Source organism: Sceloporus occidentalis, unplaced genomic scaffold (genome assembly GCF_023333645.1).
Source record: "Sceloporus occidentalis isolate IW3139 unplaced genomic scaffold, rSceOcc1.0.p SCAF_4, whole genome shotgun sequence".
NCBI lineage: Eukaryota > Metazoa > Chordata > Lepidosauria > Squamata > Phrynosomatidae > Sceloporus > Sceloporus occidentalis.
The window spans coordinates 89,134,686-89,155,649 of NW_028316984.1; the positions used below are offsets into that span (position 1 = coordinate 89,134,686).

Consider the following 20,964-nt stretch of genomic DNA (forward strand, 5'->3'; position numbering starts at 1 on the left):
TCTGTTATTCCTGTGAAATACAATTGTGATTTCTCCTTCTCTCTTCCCAATTTTCTAGTATAGCAGATACATACTGGTGTGAGTGTGGAACCTCATCATTTGAACAAGACTTTAGGAGTCACGCAGAGGGGTTTGCTAACACACCACCCTTTGCTGCAAGTCCAAAGGACTTCAAAAGAAGAGAATAACACTGTTTTTCAAAGGGCTTATTATCTCATATTAATGGTTACATTATTGTTAGGTTAAGCATGCCAAGTCTGGGGATAAAGAGCAAAGGCCCTGAAAAATCTGAGGAGATGTGCTTCTCTCCTGCATATATATATATTTCTGTCTAGGGTTGTGGCTCTTGTTTATCAAGGACTTGTTTAGGGGAATCTCCAGTTAAAGAGGAAGCTTAGTGAGGTGATCTATTCCTTAGGAATGTTAAGGTGTGGTTCTGGCATTTGTTTGTCAGTGTGATGTATCTTCTAGGCTGTTAAACTAGACCAGGGGTCGGCAACCTCCGGCCCGTGGGCCGGATGCGGCCCGCGGAGGCCGTTGGAGCGGCCCCCGACTGCGGCTGCCGCCGCCGCCACTGGCAGCAGTCGCGGCTTTTTGCCGCTCTGGATGCCGCCATTTTTTCGTCCAAAATGGCGGCGAAGTTCGCGTGACCTTCTCTGAGGTCGCGCGAGACTTCGCCGCCATTTTGGACGAAAAAATGGCGGCGCCCAGGGGCGAAGTCTCGCGTGACCACAGAAGAGGTTGCGCGAGACTTCGGCCTCCAGGAGGCCCGCTGCAGCCGCCGGAGCTCTCAAATTGGGCTCAGACGGCGGCAGCGGGCCTCTGTGAGGCTGGGGCCGTCACTGGCGCCGGCGGGCGGGCTGCCAGAGCCAAGGAGGCTTCACTGTAGCGAGGCCTCCTTGGCTCTGGCCGGCTCTCCCCGCCGGCAGAAGGGCTGCCAGAGCCAAGGAGGCTTCGCTGTAGCGAGGCCTCCTTGGCCCTGGCCGGCTCTCCCCGCCGGCGGAAGGGCTTCCAGAGCCAAGGAGGCTTCGCTGTAGCGAGGACTCCTTGGCTCTGGCCGGCTCTCCCCGCCGGCGGAAGGGCTGCCAGAGCCAAGGAGGCTTCGCTGTAGCGAGGCCTTCTTGGCTCTGGCCGGCTCTCCCCGCCGGCGGAAAGGCTGCGAGAGCCAAGGAGCCCCTCTGCAGCAAGGTCTCCCTTGGCCCTGGCCGGCTCTCTCCAGGCAGGGAAGGAAGGCGCGGGGGGGGGGGGGGAGGAGGAGGAGGAGGGAGGAAGGAAGGAAAGAGGAAGAGGAGGGAGGAGGAGGAAGGAAAGAAGTAGGAGGAAGAGAAGCAGGGAGGAAGAAGAGGAGGAGGGAGAAAGAAGAAGAAGAGGAGGGAGAAAGAAGAGGAGGAAGGAGGAAGAAAGGGGAGGAAGGAAGGAGGAGCAGTGCATTTCTGTGTAGTTTCAGTGCATTTAATGCTAAAAGGTCTGCTGTAACAGTGATAGTGGTGGTCGTGGTGATGGTGATGATGATGAGTGAGCTTGAGAGCCATGCAACTACTGTTTCTGAAGCTGAGAAAGTGTCACCTTCCAAAGCGTGTTTTGTGTGCTTTTAATGCTAACAAGTCTCCCTTGCTTTGACAATGATAGTGTGATGATGGTGATGATGATGAGTGAGCTTGAGAGCCATGCAACTACTGTTTCTGAAGCTGAGAAAGTGTCACCTTCCAAAGTGTGTTTTGTGTGCTTTTAATGCTAACAAGTCTCCCTTGCTTTGACAATGATAGTGTGATGATGGTGATGATGATGAGTGAGCTTGAGAGCCATGCAACTACTCTTTCTGAAGCTGAGAAAGTGTCACCTTCCAAAGTGTGTTTTGTGTGCTTTTAATGCTAACAAGTCTCCCTTGCTTTGACAATGATAGTGTGATGATGGTGATGATGATGAGTGAGCTTGAGATTCATGCAACTACTGTTTCTGAAGCTGAGAAAGTGTCACCTTCCAAAGTGTGTTTTGTGTGCTTTTAATGCTAACAAGTCTCCCTTGCTTTGACAATGATAGTGTGATGATGGTGATGATGATGAGTGAGCTTGAGAGGCAGGCAACTACTGTTTCTGAAGCCGAGAGAGTGTCACCTTCCAAAGTGTGAAATGCACAAATGTGCTGTTGTGTGTGTTTTGGAATGCAGGTTGGGGGTGTTTGTCCAGAAAGGGACCGAGGAGGAGAGGGCGGGCACACGCCTCCTCCTCCTTGCGGGGCTTCAGTGGAGGCTCCGCCCCTGGAGGGTGGCTCCACCCCTGGAGGGTGGAAGCTCCGCCCCCAGCATGCAGCCCCGCCCCCGGATGGTGGAAGCTCCACCCCTCGGCTTCGGCCCCCCAACTTGTCTGAGGGACAGCAACCCGGCCCCCGGCTCCAAAAGGTTGCCTACCCCTGAACTAGACTCTCACTGTTCCTGAGGTCACCTTGGCATTGGACATTTGAGTGGAGGATGATAGGAGTTGTAGTCCAAACACATCAGAAGGACTTCATATTAAGGGAGGCTGCTTTCTCTCTTTGGGTCAGCCAACTTGCTACATTGGTAACATGAATGCTTCCTGATGTGTTTGAGGACAACATAGACATCACTCCAAAGCTGAAGCATTGACAGCAGAGTCCTAGGATTTGGGTGGGTTTCTCACTTTCTCCTTGCTGTTTCTCTGCAGATCCAGAGGAGTGCCTACTCTGTCTTCTTCGATGAGAGATTTTCAATCCCCTTGGATCCTTCTGCCTTGGAGGAAAACAGTTTAAGGTTTTCTGTCTTTGGCATTGATGAGGATGAGAGAAACATCAGTACTGGGGTAGCTGAGCTGAAGCTGTCAGATCTGGATCTCTCTATCCGTCCTTTCAATGCGTGGCTGTATCTACAAGACATGAACAAGGTAGGCTAGCTGTCTTAGTGCTTCCTTTCCCCCATGAGATGAGGTGAGATCATTGCCTGAGGCACCTGATTTTGGCTGTCATATAAGGCCAACCAGTTATTTATTTAGTGCACTAATTATTATTTTAAAATTATTCTTATTTAATTTATTTTGGCTTCTTAGTGCCATGAAAAGAGAGAGGCACTTGTGGACTTTTCTGCCTCAGGTACTAAAATAACTTGGTTTCCCCTAAGAATACTATATCTTAGCTGTTGAGTGGGATGTAAGTGGAGCACCATTTACTGCCCTACCTGAAGCAGCAGTATGACTAGTGCCAACCCTGCCCTGAGAAAGAGTTTGTGAGCCAGAAGTGTCATGGAGAAAGATGCTGTTAGTCAACCGTTGGGTGTCATTGTGGGGTTGTTGGTTTTGTTTTTTTAAACTACCTCCAAGTCCTCTGAACTGGCCCCAAGGCAAGACTGTGGCTTTGTTTTAGGCAGTTCTGTGGAGATTGCAGTTCTTGAGAAGGGGTGGGACAGAGGTACCAGAAAGACATGGTAGGGATCTTGGCAGCTTTCTAGATCATCTAAATGTTGGTTGCTGTTTTTCAGAGATTATGAAATCTATCTCAATTACTTTCTTACATTCTCCACTGCCAAGAGACCAAGAAGCAATTTCTGCCATTGTTTCTTTTGTACAACTAATGAAATAGAGTAATGAGCCATTAATGGCCTTCACCATTTCCCCTTGCAGGCTACTGATTCAGTGGGGGAAATCCTGCTTTCTCTTAGCTATTTGCCAACAGCAGAGAGATTGACTGTAGTTGTGGTTAAAGCCAAGAATCTTGTATGGACCAATGGCAAAATGACCGCAGGTCAGTAAAGAGTCTTGACGTATTGCATATCCCCTCCTCATACAGTCCGGCAGATTGTGAATATTCTTTCTTAAAGCTCAGTGGGTAAATGAGTAATGGCTGTGGTATAATCTACTTACAGTGTTACACATAAGTCCTTTACTTGGCGATCAGCAAATCTATAAAAAATATCCTTGTCTTTTAGTTTTCAAGCTATAGATCTGTTCATTTTTATTTAAAAAACACATACACAGTCTTTTCTCTCATTAGTACCAGTAATGGTTTTAGAATGATTGAATCATTTGGAATTCAAAAAGCCATGTAATATCTTATGAGCACTGTGTAATATCTTGTGAGTAAATATTATTTATTTCTCTATAAATCATTAGAATATTCTTAGAATTTGCACTGCCATTGTGATGTAAATAAATACTGGGGGAAGAGATTTTGAATTGACTGATAATGAATTAATTATCACTGAAATGAGAAGATTCTGTTTTCCCCCCCCTCCATCTTGAAAAGAACTGACAATTGAAAAGTCTGGTTTCTTTTTTTATACCTCTCTTGTTATGTAGCTCCAATGAGCAAGGAGAATCATTTCTGAATGAACAGCACACTGATAAGTAAAACAAATTTAAAATTTATTGAAATGACAGACAAGATAATAAAAAGCAATACATCACTATAAAACAGTGAGTAATATAAAATATGGAGTAGTAATGATAAAGTTCCATCATAACAACTTAACATGGCTAGAAAAGTTCAGTAGCTAAGACACAACTACTAAAGATAGCATCAAACATAATAAATACAGCTACAATGTAACGAGCACAAAATGCTGTGATGAAACAATCAGTGAAAAAATAATCAAGGCAATAGTAATCAAAGATAGATAGTAACTAGAGTATAAAGTTTTTTTGAACAAAGTTCAAACATTAAATCCTAGCTAGATCCAACATCCACAATGGTTTATTTAGCAAACAGAAGCATTTTAAATTTCCAGTTAAAAAACAAAGTCATGTATACCACTCCTGTAGAAAGTTAAGGATTCTTACATGGTTGCAGCAAATGTTTTAAACAGGCCAGATCTGAATAGCAAATTAAGCACAAACTGTCTGGCAAAGAAAACCCATCTGTCCCTGGTTGTCCCTCTTCACTGCTGTGTATGGTTGTAAAATTCCATCATGGCATCCATGAACACAAGACTTCTGAACCAGAGGCATTGTTCACTTGAGACAGCTAGCTCTTAGGCCTTAGCTCATTGTTCTTTACTTCTAGTACTACAGAACATATAACAAGCAGTCACTTTCATGTTCTCCTGGTAGGCTTTATACAGGTAACTGACTGGCCACACTGTAAATAGAATGTTGGGCTAAATTGGCCTTTATTCCTATCCAGTATTTCTTGTCACATGTTGTTGTTTGTTGTTGTTCCTTATTTACAGCAATTAAGAGGCTGTCCCTGCTTCTGTCAGTCACAGTGTGAGGGGCCTCTCCTGAGCATAAATGTGCCATTAGGGAGCTGCTTTGATCCAGCTTCCAAATTCTTAATGGGAATTCATCTTAAATTTTTGAACAAGATGATTAACTAAAAGGTGTAATAATGAGAAATACATCTGAAAATAAAAATGTTAATTACCTTAGCTGTCAGTGTTAGTGACATTATAGAGTAAATGGTTCTTCTTCTGATGAAAGATCCACCTTAGAGGCACTGAGGAAAGTGTGGGTGGGGAGAGATTCACCTCCTATTTTGAAGCTTTTTTGGTCATTTCCAATGAATTCTCACAGCAGAGCAGTCATAAAAATATTTTGGAATCTCACTTGCTTTGGCTTCATGCTGAGGCTACTTAAATAACCATCAACAGAAATTGAAAATCTGTAGGAGTTGATTGTCCTTGAAGGGTCTCAGTAGTGTTTTAGCAATTTTCAGTTTTAATTAACTGGATTTTTCTTGGTTGATGTAAGTGAGCTCACAGACAAATAATCTGCATCAAAATACAGATAATTTAGATACTTTGATTAACATATTATACCAATCATAGCAAAGGTGACTGAGTACAGATTATAACACTTTAATACCTTCTTCCTCACTTCTAAAAAAATAGTCAAAGGGTGCTTTTCACTAGACTAACGTTAGACACGTTTATACGTGTACAGTGTCTAAACTGGTAATGTCCACATCTTGTTAAAAATGCATTGGAACATTTTAGTGAAAATAGATACCAAATAAAATATTGCAGAATATCACAAGTAAAATCTGCAAAAAGAAAACAGTTTTGTTTTGAGTTGTGTTTGTTTGTTTTGGTATCCAAGTAAGATTATCTGCTTCTTACCATCCATTCAGATCCTTTTGTCAAAGTGTATTTGCTGCAGGATGGGAGGAAGATCAGCAAGAAAAAGACTGCAGTGAAAAGAGATGACACAAACCCGGTGTTTAATGAGGCCATGATTTTCTCAGTACCAGCAATTGTCTTACAGGTAAGAGCACCCTGGTCAAAGTGAAAATACAGTGTTATCCATTGAGCTGTTGTACTACATGTGGCAGCAGTGTTAGTGTGGGTATTCAATCCATGGTTAAGCACTGTTAGTGTGTTGAGACTGCTTGTGAATACTTCTTCAAGATTTGCCACTTGAGGTGTTTTTTTTCCAGGACATAGATATGGTTCTGTTGGTTGCATCCTTGCCCTTATCCACAACATCACTAGCTTGTCCACCATAATGACTGTAAACTTGTGATCTTTTAGATATTTCTAGACTCCAGGCCTCATCAGCCCCAGCCAACACTGGAGCTGGTTAGGTAGTAGAAGTTGTCACCCAACATATGAATGGCCATCCATTTCCCATTCCTGATCAAAACAACAATGTTAATACAGATTACTTTTTCTCATTTGAATGAATAAACAACCATACACTGACTCACAACTACCTTCTAGACCAAGTGGTCCCCAAACTGTGCCCTTTAAGAGATTTTGGACTTCAGCTCCCAGAAGCCTCAGCCATGTTGGCCAGTAGTCTGGGATTCTGGGAGCTGAGGTCCAAAATCTCTTAAAGGGCATAGTTTGGGGACCACTGTTCTAGACTAATACTTTCTGCTATGGTGAGCAGCAGGTCAGGAGTCTCAGACAGAGGTCTTCACCAGTATACTGTTCTTTGAAATGCTCTCCTATGTGCCCACCTTAAAAAACAAACAAACACTGGGACCTTGTACAGTCAGACCTCCATATCAACAAATTCCTTATCCATGGATTCAACCATCCATGGGTTGAAAATATTACAAAAAGATATAAATGCCCAAAAGCAAACCTTGATTTTAATATTTTATATTATATATATTATAATTTCACTATGCCATTGTACTGAATGGGAATTGAGCATCTACAGACCTTGGTATCCATGGAGGGTCTTGGAATCACACCCCCAGCGGATACCAAGGGCCCATTGTATATGAAAAGCAAGTACTTTCCCCTCTTCCAGTGCTTTTAATTTGTGCTGTACCCTTTTCACTGGCAGCGGTAGGAGCAGTGGCACAGCCTGAAGTTGCTTTATGGTTTTCAAGGGCAAAGAAATGTGAAACAGGACATCTCTGCCCCAGTGGTCAGGGTTAAGATACAGTTGAAGCTTTCATGGTGCAAATTGTATTGGGTTTTTGTGTTTTTTTGCAACAGTGAAGCTAGTTCATAAGATCAGACTGCCTACCTAAGAGATGTTGCAGAAACACTGAGAGATTCATATGATTCTGTTTCAACAATTTCATGGTTTTATCCCTCTATTTTACTTTAGGGGTCTGTCTTTAGGAATTTGTTCAAAGACACTTTTATATTAAAGTCAGTTCACATGGCCATTTTTGTACACAGCGATTTTTGGTCCTCCACATGCTTGGTTTTCAGTTCCCAGATATTCCATCCAGTGTTAGAAGATAGTGTGAGTTGTAGTCCAAAACTTCTGGAGGGCCTTTCTTTCTTTCTTTCTTTCTTTCTTTCTTTCTTTCTTTCTTTCTGTTTTTTCCTGTGTTCTAATGTATTGCATTTAAATTTGTGTTTCTTTGTGTGCTTTATTCAATTTTTATTGTTGTGAAGAATTGTAATAAAAAATATTGGGCCGGGAGTGGACATCTGGAGGGCCAATATTTCCCCATCCCAAGCAAGCCCATGTTAACTTCAGCTGCCATGTATAACATGTGTCAGAAATTATGAGACTGTGACCTTTAGATGCATCTAGACAAAAGCATTAATAACCAGCAGCATCCATCTGAATAGACATGGAGATATCACCATTCTTGTCTTCTTGCTCCTGCTGACAGCACTTTCTTTCTTCTTGTGACTATTTCTGAGTTCACACATTTTTTTTTCTTGATGGGCAATAGATTCTGCCTACAAGGTTTCTGGCATGCAAGGCAGAAACTTTAAAATTAAACCCTGGGAAAGGAAACTCAGCAAGCAAGATGTAAACAGAATCACTGCATCACCATTCAAAAGCTTCTGTGCTGGAAGCTAATACAACATTTCTAAAAGAATCATCTTCAAAAGAGAGATAATAAGGAAGAAGTTTTGTTCAGCAGGGGCAGGGAAACAAGAAAAAGAATGGGTTACCATAACGACCTGGTGGAGACCAACCGCTGTGGCTTATCACTTTGAGATGAGAAATGAATTCCCAGACATTGTAGTCATGAAAATGAGGAAATAAGAGGAAAATTTATGTGGTACCTCAGTTTTTCTTGTACATCAATTGTAAATGCTTGAACCAGAAGTGCTGCCTTCAGATGGAGCAGCAACATCACCCCTGATCCACCAAGGTCAAAATGCATAGTATCCAAACAAATCAAATTATCTTGTACACCCAACAGAAAATCCCACAAGCTTTTCACATCCTCTAAATAAATCCTATGATAGGTGTGTCTTAGGGTTACCATAAATCAGCAAGAACTTGGAGGCATAGAGCCCCAGGAGAATTTTCATTTACACTACAATAGCATATGATCCATCTTACCTGCTTTGTTTCTCAAATTTTAGTCCTCTGGGTGTTTTAGACTTCTGTTCCCAGAAGCCCCAGCCAGTTTGGCTAATGGTAAGGAATTCTGGAAGCTGAAGTCCAGAACATTTGGAGGACCAAAGTTTGTGAACTATTGCCTTAGAGTGACTGTTAATGGCACTTAGAATCTCTTCAAAATATGTGTGATGGTGGCAGACCTATCTGTAATAGCAAATCTAGTCAAGGTCAGGGTATAGCAATCATGTGAACAGCAAATTAATGGTAGGTGATGGTGAGATGAATTGCATTGTCCCTCTTATTAAAATGCCATATCAATAGGAAGCACAATAGCAAGTATGTTTCTATTCCACTTATCAGTGCACTTAAGCACTCTCTAAGCGGTTTACAATGTGTAAGCTAATTGCCCCCAATAAGCTGGGTACTCATTTTAGCAACCTTAGAAGGATGCCAGGCTGAGTTGACTCTGAACCCCTGGGCTGGTATTGAACTCACAGTCTTGTGGTTTGTGAGTGAGTGGCTGCAGTACAAGCATTTAACCACTGTGCAACCAGGGCAATTCACCAGTACATTGAATTGGCACAATCCACATTGGGTCCTGCAACTGGCACAGTTTGTTTGATCCTGATGAGAGCATACAAAGTTACATTTTAAAAAAAGAAACATGGCTCTTTTCAAAAGACAAGACAAAGTAGTTTGCTGTAGCTGATTCCTGCATTCATTTTTCACATTAAAAAAAAAAAAATCATCACAAGCTCTGCTGGGCCATTTTTGGGATCAGTAGCAGTTGTCAGCTAAAGTTTTAGAAGGAGTGTTAAGTAGTGGATATATTTATAGGCATAACAGAACATGTCAATAGGAGATCCTAGATTAACACACACACCCCTTCAGTTTTTGCAAGTAGCCTCTTCCATCTGGCACATCCAGAATTCTGTGACATGACAGGCCTATCTCTGCTGTGTTTTAGTATTCTGGTAACATGCCAAGTATTGCTCTTTTGCTCTGTTCTTGAAAAAGTTCTGTGAGGCAAGAACACACACTGTGTGATTGCCATTGCAATTCACATTGTAACTTGCTTCCTTCTCAAAATAATTTAGAACAAAATGGAAATCAGGACCCAGCCCTGTAAGTGTTCTGAAATAGTCGCATTGTATATACAGTTGCAACACATTGCTCACTGCAGCCTTTCCATCTCTAGGATGTAACAGAGCTGACACTTGAGTTATTGCTTGCAAATGCTAACTTCTGTCAATAGCGACATAAATCTCATCCTAGGTTGCAGTATAACCTGAAAGTCTGAACTTGATGGTCCACAATCTTATCTACCCAGTGGAAATATAAAAATGGCCATGTGTCCTTTACCATTGATCATGTGTAGAGAAATTAGACAGAGCCATCTGCCATCTGGTATGGACAGTTTATTGACATTGTGGCCAATATAACTCACAGTGTGGTCAAATCAATTGATTGCTTGAACCATATAAATCTCTTACTTTTAAAGGCAAAAAAGCAGGTAGGGAAAAATACAGGATCGTTAATTATTGCATGATCAGATAATCCTCAACCTTTGGATCCGGGTGCAGGTAATAGCTAACTTTAGTAATTAACTAAAGGAAGGGGCAGATTATTTCTGTGTCTGGCAGGTAGAGATTCTTCCACTTAATCCAATAGGCAAACAGCTCCTGTCATGTTTGCATGGGTGCGCGGAATGCCTCTGGTTAATTAGGAAGAATTTCTCCTAAAATCATGACTTGTCTCTTCTTTGGACCTGTGTGCCTCAATTTTTTGTGAGTGGAATCGTATTGTGCTCTGTAGTGTTCCAGTGTGTTTCATTCTTATTCCATGTTTATATAGTTCCCTGAAATGTTTACAGAGTACATGATTGCATATCTATGCCCAGAGGAACATCAAGTATAAACCTAGATCAGAGATAGGTGGAAAATAGTCACACTTGCTTGAGATTGATTGCAAATGTAGTTACAAAAGAGTGGGGACCTTTGGCCTCCACATTTTTTGGTGCACTATGCCAAAGATAAAGTGGGACTATAGCCTAGAACATCTGGAGAACCAGAAGTTCCCCATTCCTTCAGTAAAGAAGCAGGAATGTCTCATACAGAACTACACCCTGATGAGTTAGATGTCTCCAGTGATTTCAAACAGGTTAGGTGTAGTAGAGTAGAAACACTGGGATCCATCTTGCTTTCCAAACATAAGCCTGAATGACATTTCAAGCTCACACCACTGTATATTAACTTAGTTTTGTAAAACCAGGGTTTTCACAATTTAAAGTAGCAAGGTTGCATACAGCAGTGTGTTGCAGATATCTATTCATGTCTTTACAGGAACTGTCTCTTCGGGTGACGGTTGCAGAATGTTGTGAAGATGGGAGAGCTGAAAACATTGGCCATGTCGTCATAGGCCCAGCTGCGGGGGGCATGGGCATCACACATTGGAACCAGATGTTGGCCACCTTGAGGAAGCCCGTGTCCATGTGGCACCCACTTCGACAAAGCTAAGGGCACAGTTATTTAATAATTCATCACAGTGCCTAAATTCTTCCTGTAGGTGGATAATATTGGCTGATGAAATTTAGGAAACCTAAGAGCAAAAACTGTTTGCCCTAATATTCTTCACAAAATGAGTAGCAGCAACAGAAAAGACACAAACAAACAAAAGTCAGTTGCCAAATGAGACCATAAAGCCTTGGGAAAGCTTCAGAACTAAAAACATGTGAGTGGAAGCCATATTAATACAAATGTGCCCTGTAGGAGCTTGGAGACAAATGGCCTCTCTTGACACCATTATTCTGATATCACCAGCTTGGAGAACCAGTCCTTTCCGAACATGAAAGTGTGTTTGGCACTCCTGTGTATGTTTTTTTTCATTCTAGCCAACAGAGTTGGAGGGGAAAACTTGTGGTCTATCATCTGCTTGGTTACACCCACCCCTAAACACATCTACTTTGAAGTCTAATCCACTGAATTTGTCTTACTTTGAATTAGGCGTACTTGGAATCATAATTCTGTATCTTAGGCCTTGTCATGTTTGTCATGGAAGCAAGTGTCACTTCAGAGGAACATGGTATTAAGGAAAATTGTTTCACAGTGGCCTGTAACCAGAGTCACAGGCATCTTCATTATGGGCCAGAATCCAGAAGGGTAGCCTGTTGCAGTGAAGAGCAAGGCCAAGAATCTGTACACTGTTTGCACCATACTATATTGTAACAATGCACCAGTGTAGCTGCACTAGACTAACTGAATTGCACTGTTGTGTAACTGATCACATCAACAGATGGCATGGCCTTCACTGTTCTTGTTGTGCATCTGTTAGTACAACTCCCTACCTGCTTATAAGGTCTACACTGGAAGAACCTTAGATAGTGCAACCATAGGTGCAAGAGTTTATGTCAACATCACAGGGCTTGTGCAACCCTGAATATGATACCTCACCCTTGTGCAACCTCTGAAAAAGTACAACTTGCATAATACCAGCATAAAATTGCAACAGGATTCCCATCTAAGAGGCTACCTTGTGTACTAATATATTCTAGGATGAAAGTTTTTACAGGCAAGATTCTTCTGTGTTAGTCACAAAGTGGGTCTGCTTTTTGCCATGATGAAGCAGCCTCTTGCTTCAAAATCTCATACAACAAAAATTATATCTAATCTGTTGTCTTAATTTATATGCCACAGTAGCAGTGAACCACAGAGTGTGCAGCATGATCTCAAACTCCACATCCACACACACACCCAGCTACCCACCCATCCATCCATCCAAGAGCTAATTAGATTACAGTGTATTCCCATTTAAATCTAATGTTCCACTGTCCTTGAGACTGCAATACTATACATGTCTACTTAGAGATAAATCTCTTTATCTTTTCTTGTTTCTTCTGTAAACTACCTTGGGTCCCACTCTGAGAGAAAGGCAGTATATGAAATAAATAAATAAATTTGAATTCAGTGGGACTTTTCTCCTGTGGATGGGTTTGTGGCCTTTGGCTACATCCCTGTTTTAGTTTTATCTGGGCGCTCAAACATGTGCAAAATTACTCCATCACTAGAGTCCCTTACTTTGCCATGACCTCTTATAAGATAAAACATTTCTCATAGAGATCCAACTTGTATGGAGGGAGGGCATTTTGAACTTGACTTTCACTTATGCTGGACAGAGGAGCTCTTTCATGGCTGTATGGCTGTTGGTGTCAGCACATGAAAAAATTCTCAGAGTGGTAAGCTATAGGACACTTAATGAATGAGCAGCAACTTGAAAAGCAAACAAAAAACTCAAAGAGACTTCCTCATCTAGATAGGACCTTTATAGAGTTTGTTTATAATTAGTTTGTCTTTTAGTTTTTGTTGTTTATTGTCTGTATAATTTTCAGAGGGGAGAACCTACCTTTTTAAAAAATGGAAACTGGTTGGTTTTTATTAAAAAAGCATTGTGATACATTCTGTTAACTAGTCAATGAGGTGGTAGAAATAATGTGAATAAATGTTTTCTATAGAGTGCAATGGGGGAATGCTAATGAAGTTCTCAACCAGTTCTGCGATTGATAGAAGTTCACTTAGAAAATTCACTTCTGCAGGCTACAACTTCCAAAATCCTTTACCTGGCATGTCCACTGGTGTGCTGGCTAGCGGGTTCTGGGAGCTGCCATCTCCACAAGTATTTTTCCAACTTCTGAATAGGAGCTAGAAGATGACTTGACGTCTACAGCCCTAGTGCAAATGCAGAACTGGCCATACACTGTTTAAAAATTTCACAAAACCAAGCCCTAATCAGAAAAGCATTACTGACCACTGTTAAAAAAAGAAAAGAAAAGAAAACTTCATCCTTTATAGGTGTCAGACACAATCAGCTTCAAATTTTGCTGTTATAAATGGCAACTATTGAATGTAAACCCATTTGACATTGGGGATATTATTATTATTATTAGTAGTAGTAGCAGCAGCAGCAGCAAAAACAACAACAATAGTATTTATATCCAAATATATTTCCCAAAATGGGGACTCAGAGCAGCTTACAATTTAAAAGAACAATACAATTAAGAACATACAAAAGTGACCATTAAAACAAAATTAAACTATTGCAATATTCAAATAGATTACTTGTTACGGCCTACCTGAAGCCGCTCTCTCACTAGCAGGTAAGGCCAGTTGTGCCTGAATTTAAAGGTCTCATTTCCCCAGAAATTGGTTGAATTAGTATCACCATAACTTAGCACATAACTGTGGCCCTCTTCTATTCCCATCACATATACTTTCACTCAGTAGTTTCTAACTCAAATGTACTTTCCCACTCTCTGCCACCAGAGTGAGGACCTCTCCTGGCCCATTAAAGTCAACAGAAGCTGCTGGCATAGCACCATAAGGAAGAGACCCTGCACAACTCATCATGGGACAGCTCTGCTCCCTCCCTTGGAAAGAAGGAACTAATTATTTCCAGTCAAGGAATGAGCACAGCACTGGAGGGAGGTAGTGTCTTGGCTTATCCAAATGAGTAAATTGGACCTCTGGGTTTTTAAAATGAGGTAATGTGATCAACATCTCAGTTATGTCATCAATATTGACATGTTGCATTTTATGGGATTAATAATAAATATTTGTAACAATTTAAAAGCTATGCTGTTCAATTCCCTTCTTTTTAACAGCTGATATCCTTAACACAATTCTTGCTTCAAGGATGAGTAAAGTGTGGGCCAGGGGCTGCATGCAGCCCTTGGGACCCCTAGGTGTGGCCTGCAGGGCCTCCCAGAAGCTGTTCAAAGACCTCATAACCTCCCCCATTTAAAAAATGAGTTGATTTTGGGGTGTTTTATCCCCAAACTGCCTGGAATCTCCCAAAGCTGCCTAAAAAAGCAACAGGTTGCTCCACTAAATGTCCCAGCCCCCCAAACCTCCCCAAAACAGACAAAAATGGAGGGAGAATCAATGGAAAATTGGCTAAAATGGCAGCCAGAAGTGACATCACACCACTTTAGGAATACTAAAATGTGCATGAAGGGAAAAAATGGCCCTTGCCCTGTTTGCAGTTTCCCCTTCTGCTTTACTGAAATGGTAATAAGGGTTGAGAAAATATCACATCGTGACCAAAGAGGTCTGAACCTTATGCTCATAAACTAATTCTCATAATTTCATGAGCTTTCTTATAGTCTGCCTAAAGTTGACATATCAAAATAGAGTATGTGCAACTGCGAACATGTGGATCCTCATTATGTATTACTCTATTACTAGTGTATTCTCACTAGTGAACTTGAACAGCTTGCACAATTATTATTTCCAAAAATCTCACTGTTGCCTCAACATCCACAGCAAAACATGGTGTGGCAGTACATGTGACAAACATTAATTGCATAACAAAATGAGTGAAACTATCCACTTTAAGAGGAGTGTTAAGTTACAAACACAAGTCATTTAAAAATAATTGATTATATTAAATTATAAAGAACTAATAATTTATATAGGGCCATCTGATCATTCATATATATATATTGTTTTAATATAGCAACATACAAAACAGAAAAACAAATGCGGAAAGGAAACATTGGGAATTGAAACATATAAACGTACAAATCCCATCTGATCTTTGAAGCTAAACAAGGTCAGAAGTGGTGAATACTTGGATGAGGGACTGTCAATGAATACCAAGCACTGTAGGCTATATTTCAGAGGATGGAACTGGCAAAACCACTTCTGTTTATTCCTGGCCATAAGTCAGCAGATGACTTGAAGGCACATATACACGCATAAGTAAAATGGCTTGGATTCCGTTGCTAGTCTTAGCTAAAGTAAACCTATAGAATAAATGGGATTTATGTTTTGAATTGCCATTCAATAATTCATTTAACGGGTCTATTCTAGTTGGGACTAGTCAATAGGATGTCTGCTGTTATATGTATAGTTAGGTAATAGGTAATAAAATTTATTCGGTCTTAAGTTACATGTAATAATTTATTTGTGATATTACTTTCAAATTCTGCCTTTTTCCAATACCAAGTCTTAAGGTCTAAATCCTGTTGGTAGTCTCAGCTAAATCACTCCCACTAAATCAGCTATTGAATACACACTTTAACAAATCTTGCTGAATCAATGAGTCTACTCTAGTTTGGATTTTCAGTAGGATTCAGGTCCATGGAGCCAATTACAGAGATTTTTTCTCTGAGTTAACTGACATGTCCTAATTGTCCCTTAGTTCTTCTCTCATATTTAAAGCTACAGCTTAGACAGCCCCGTTTTGTGTATGTTCACACACTTGTATAACGTGACTTGATTGATCCCTTCCCTTCATTCCTTTCTTAGTGTCTCCTGAAGTAAACTGCTCTTTCTTCTGTAAAAATAAAACTTTTTTTAAAAGACAGTGGCCTGAATCCTATATGGTCTTTGCATATGCAAAAGCACTGTAGTTTCGATCCTATGCAGTGAACTCCAGCTTGACCTTCCAATCCCCATATACTGGGAAGCAGCCGCTGCAGTCAATGGGGGTCTGTTCTCCTGTCACTTGGGAAGCAGCTGGATGTTGTTTTCACCCTTTCCCATGAGAGGTCCCCATTATAGCAGGCAGAAACAGGGTCCCTGTCACAACTCCCCCTTCATGGCAGAGATCGCTCAAGCAAAGAAGGTGGGAAAAGCAGCCAGCTTTTTCTGAGCAACAGGGGAACAGAACTCCCCCCCCCCCCCCATCAATCACAGAGGCTGCTGCCCGGATGGGGAGACTTTCACAGTCCCTATGTAGCCCCTAAACTAGGGGCTTTATAGGGGTTGTGAATACATCACAGTCATGAGTGTGTAACTCTAGGTTGTGTATTTGTATCTGCCATACAGGATTCCAGTTGGCATTACTAAGCCATTCTTCACCATCACTTACAAGTCTGTGACTGATAGACAGGGACCCTATTTAAGGCTACAGGCCTACTCACATTGTTTTGGAAGAAAGCCTCATAGATCTCAATGGGATGATGATGATGATGACAATGACGATTATGATATTATTGTTAGTAGTAGTAGCAGTAGTAATAGTTTCCTGCTTCCCCCCCCCCCCCAAACTGGGGCTCATGGTGGCTTACAATTCAAGGGAATACATTTGAAAACATACAAAAGCAAGCATTTTAATAGAATTAAACTATTACAGTATTAAAACACATTGCTCATTAAAAGAATAAAATGCATTTTAAAAAGATAAAAGCACTTAAAAACAGTACAATTAAAACAGCATAATATTGCCAGCCTGTTCTTTCTGTTTTAAAAGTTTGTCTGAATAAGAATGTCTTAGCCCAGTGATGGTAAACCTTTTTGGGGTGGTGTGCCAGGGACAGGGTTTCTACCCTCCAGAGGCGATGCTTCTGGGGCAGGACTTCTCGTCCTGCCCTTTCCCCGCCCTCCACTTGTCTCTGAGAGACAGCTAGAAGCTGGAGAAGGTCCGGGAGGGGGACGATGGGCGTGCACCAGTTGCTTCTCCTTCTCCTGCCCTTCCCCTGGCCTCCAGTTGTCTCTGAGAGGTCCGTGGGGAGGAGGAAGAGTGGGCATGCACGTGGTCCTCCTCTTCCTGGACCTTTTCTGACCTCCAGTTGGCCCTCTGGAGACAGCTGGAGGTCAGGAAAGGTCCAGGAGGAGGAGGAGGAGGAGTGGGCACGCGCCTGGTCCTCCTCTTCCTGGACCTTTCTTGACCCCCAGTTGTCCCTCTGGAGGCAGCTGGAAGTCAGGAAAGGTCCATGGGGAGGAGGAGGAGTGGGCACATGCCAGTCCTACTCCCCTCATGGATCTTTCCCTGCCCCCAGTTGTCCATCCAGAGTAGCTGGAGGCCAGGAAAGATTTCTGGGGAGGAGCAACTGGTGCGTGCTGGTCGCTCTTCACCCCGCCCTCTTGGAGAGGCAGCTGAAGGCTGGCAGAGGCAGCTGAAGGCTTGGAGAAGAGCTAGAGGCATGCACCCGTGGCTCCTTCTACCCAGCACCATTTTTCAGCTTCCAGCTGTCTCAGAGCTGCAGACCTGGGAACAGCAGGGAGAAGGAATGGGCACATGTGCACCTGTTCCTCCTTCTCCCTGGCCCATGCCAGGTGAAATGGCATCACATGCCACCTGTGCCATAGATTCACCATCACGGTCTTAGCCTGCCAACCAACAGACAACAAGGAAGGGGCCATTCTGGCTTCCCTGGGAAGGGAGTTCTAGAATTAATTTAATTACATTTGTAAGCCACAACACCTCAGGGATGTGTGGAGAGTTAGCATCAACATTCAAATCAAAATTCAATAAAACAAATAAATTACCCATAAAAAAGATTCAATGTACACATCGTAATTAAAATTTCTTTTCAATCAGTTAACCATAACCATTAAAAGACAGCCCAATACAAAACACATTTTTGTTGCAGTGACTGTCCAAGGCTTAGATTTGGCTGAGTCTCCTAGTAAAGGAAGTTGCACAACTGTGGGATCAGAATGCCATTCTCCACCCTTGCCTTAAAGATTAGGATGGGATTTGTTTATGGGATTAAAGACTATGATGGAGAAGGTACCCAAAATGCATTGGATGGAGAACAAGAAGGAACCAGCAGGAAACAAAAAGAAGGAAACAACTACAGTGCATGTGGGTGGGAGGTGTTTATATTTGGCTCATTTCAAACTGAGTTCCAACTCAGGGCAGGGCACTACTAACCAACAATTTTCAACTTGCATGTAGCTCCACAGATACAGTTCCACATCTTCTGCACATTCCCAGTGGCTGTCAAGGCCCCTACTGATGTTGCATATCAGGAAAAGGGGAGGGAGGGGGAAATGACTCAGACCATGGAGAAGAAGCTAGTCTCAGCTCAGTCACAGATGGAGAAATTTCAAAAGGACTACACCCACCTTTTCTTTCTCTCAGGAACCTAGAGCAGCTGGATCTTCATTGTGTCAATTGCTTCCCACTCCTGCCCCTTCTGTCCAGTAAGGGAGCAGTAGGAACTCCTCCCAGGGCTTAACAACTGCCACATGGTGGGAAGATTTAGGTTGGAGCATGAAGGCAAGATAATCTGCACCCCCTCCAAAGTGGGACATGTGTAAAACACAATTATATGAGTGCAAGTCACCGACAGGATGCCAATCTGAGATTTTCAAGGAGGCGGCACATAGACCCCTAAACCATGTCAGGTCTTTTAAGTCAAAACCAGCATTTTGAAATGTATGTGTGTGTTTATCGATTTTAGAAATTTCTTGGCAGCTTACACAGTTGTGCCTGTGAAATGCAGATGCTGGAGGGTTGGAGTGTTGTGCTCCTGGCTGCTCTCAATTATCAGGAAGTGAAATGCTCATTCTATTTCAGCCAGAGGTGCTGAGTAGTCATTAAAGGGGGCTTTAATGAATCTCACCTTTTCCTTGTCCAACCTCAAGGTGACAAAGATTGTAACAAGGATCACCAATAAATGAATGCGACGTATATACAGAAGATTACAACCTTGTATGGTGAAGCAGTCAAAAGCACTCAAATCCACCACCAATCCCAATCTAGGTTTCTAAGTGAAGCAACTGAAGAAGATCACACCAAATCTGTGAGCATTACCTGGCCTACAAGGGATCGATGTCCCTAATCATCCGCGTGTTCACTTTGCATTACTTGCTGCTTGTGGTAATTGCAGTCTTTGCTGCCTTTGACTCTGCCGTATCCAGTCCCCTGCAAAACTTTGTGAGCGCTTTCCAGGATGTGTTAAGATAAAAGTATAATGGTGTACCTACCATCAGCAGACTAAATATTATTCTGGCCGTAAAAAATTCTCTCCTGTTGTTTATTAACTTTTGGGATGAATTGACTACACTTGAAAAGCTGTTTATACTGCAGGACAGAAGAAAAGGATATCGTTACTGTAATTACATTTATATTTAAAATGTTTCATATTCTAATATGTAACAACCTTCTGACCTTTTCATTGTTGTATTCCAGGAGAATTGTAGAAGGTGGGGTAGAGTGACTTTGTAATGTAAAATGGATGTACTACCACACTTTCTCTCTATTCTGTGTTTTGTTTTGGCATAACAGCAGCCTGATCTTTCTTAAGGTTTGGTGCACTGTATTTTTTCTACTGTATGTGGCCACTTTTTGTGATGTCTTGCTCATTTGCAACTTGTTTATAATAGGTATAACTTGGTCTCTACTTTGCATTCAGGATTGAGAATTTTTATTTCCTATTCTTAAAGCACAGATGTACTGAGAGGGAATAGTTTGAGGATGTGCAGACTCTGAAAAGAACAAGGAGGACAGTGTCTAGAAAATCCATGTATGTAAACAACTGGTGAAAAATAGGCCTAGGTTGGTATTCTGTTGGGTAGTTCAAACTAGAGCAGACAGACTGAATCAATTGATGGTGAGTCAACACCTAAGTACTGTATATACTCATGTATAAGTCTAGAAATTTTAGTCAAAAATGACCCAAAAAACAGGGTCAACTTATCCACAGGTCAATGTAAGTACTGTAGTTTAACTCTCTCTCTCTCCCTCTCTCTCTCTCTCTCTCTCTCTATATATATATATATATATGTGTGTATGGAACAATCCCCTTTCTCTGAATAGAGTGGTAAAAAGCAAGAGCTTAGTCCATCCTGGGAGCACCAAAAAGAAACATGGATCCCTTCTAGTCTCCCATTCATCCAGTCTTTAGGATGAGCACAAACTTTGACTGCCAGAATTTTCTAAGTTCTTTGGCATCACTTTTCCTTTGCATCATCCTTTGTTACATGTCCTGAAGTTTTATCCTCAACTTATCCATGGGTCATATCAAAATCCATAATTTTGGTCCCAAAACCTGCTCTTGACTTATACATGAGGTTAACTTATAGTCAAGTATATATGTAAGTTCCATTGATTCAGCACCCCTACTCTAGGTGAAAGTAACCAACAGAATTTAGACTGTAGTCAGTGCCTGCCTAAGTTGTCACAGCCTCATATATTCTCAACAGACACCCCAGGACAGCCTTCCCCAACCTGAAGCCTTCCAAATATGTTCTCCTACAACTCCTGCCCCCATCCACACAGCATAGGCTCTTCATATGCTAGCTGGGAGTGGCAGACATGCTGATTCAAACACCTTATGAAAGCCTGCCCAAAAACATATAAATGGTGAAAATGCTACATTTGATGTATTTGTGCCCAATAATCTCTTTTTATTTTTAATTACTTTTAAATTCTGCACAATAGTTACAAAACTATGACCTGAATCCTATTGGTTAATCCCAGCTAGTGCAGACCACTGAATAAATTGTTTATTTCAGTCAAAACA

General features: G+C 41.8%; 1 protein-coding gene across 4 annotated transcripts in view; it reads left to right on the forward strand.

Annotated features, from left to right (window-relative positions):
• LOC149314299 (synaptotagmin-12-like) overlaps positions 1–20,185 on the forward strand; it is a 106,365-nt gene extending 86,180 nt beyond the window's left edge. For 2 of the 4 annotated variants that reach the window (XM_089520821.1, XM_089520819.1), the window contains 4 exons: positions 2,682–2,897; positions 3,630–3,750; positions 6,073–6,206; positions 11,057–15,170. In XM_089520821.1, the coding sequence (XP_089376947.1) occupies positions 2,682–2,897; positions 3,630–3,750; positions 6,073–6,206; positions 11,057–11,230 (645 nt within the window). In that variant the 3' untranslated portion in view covers positions 11,231–15,170. Of the gene's footprint in view, positions 1–2,681; positions 2,898–3,629; positions 3,751–6,072; positions 6,207–11,056; positions 15,171–19,084 lie in introns of those variants that run through there. The other 2 variants (XR_016280908.1, XR_016280909.1) reach the window with 2 other exon arrangements.
• Positions 20,186–20,964: the final 779 nt, after the last annotated feature.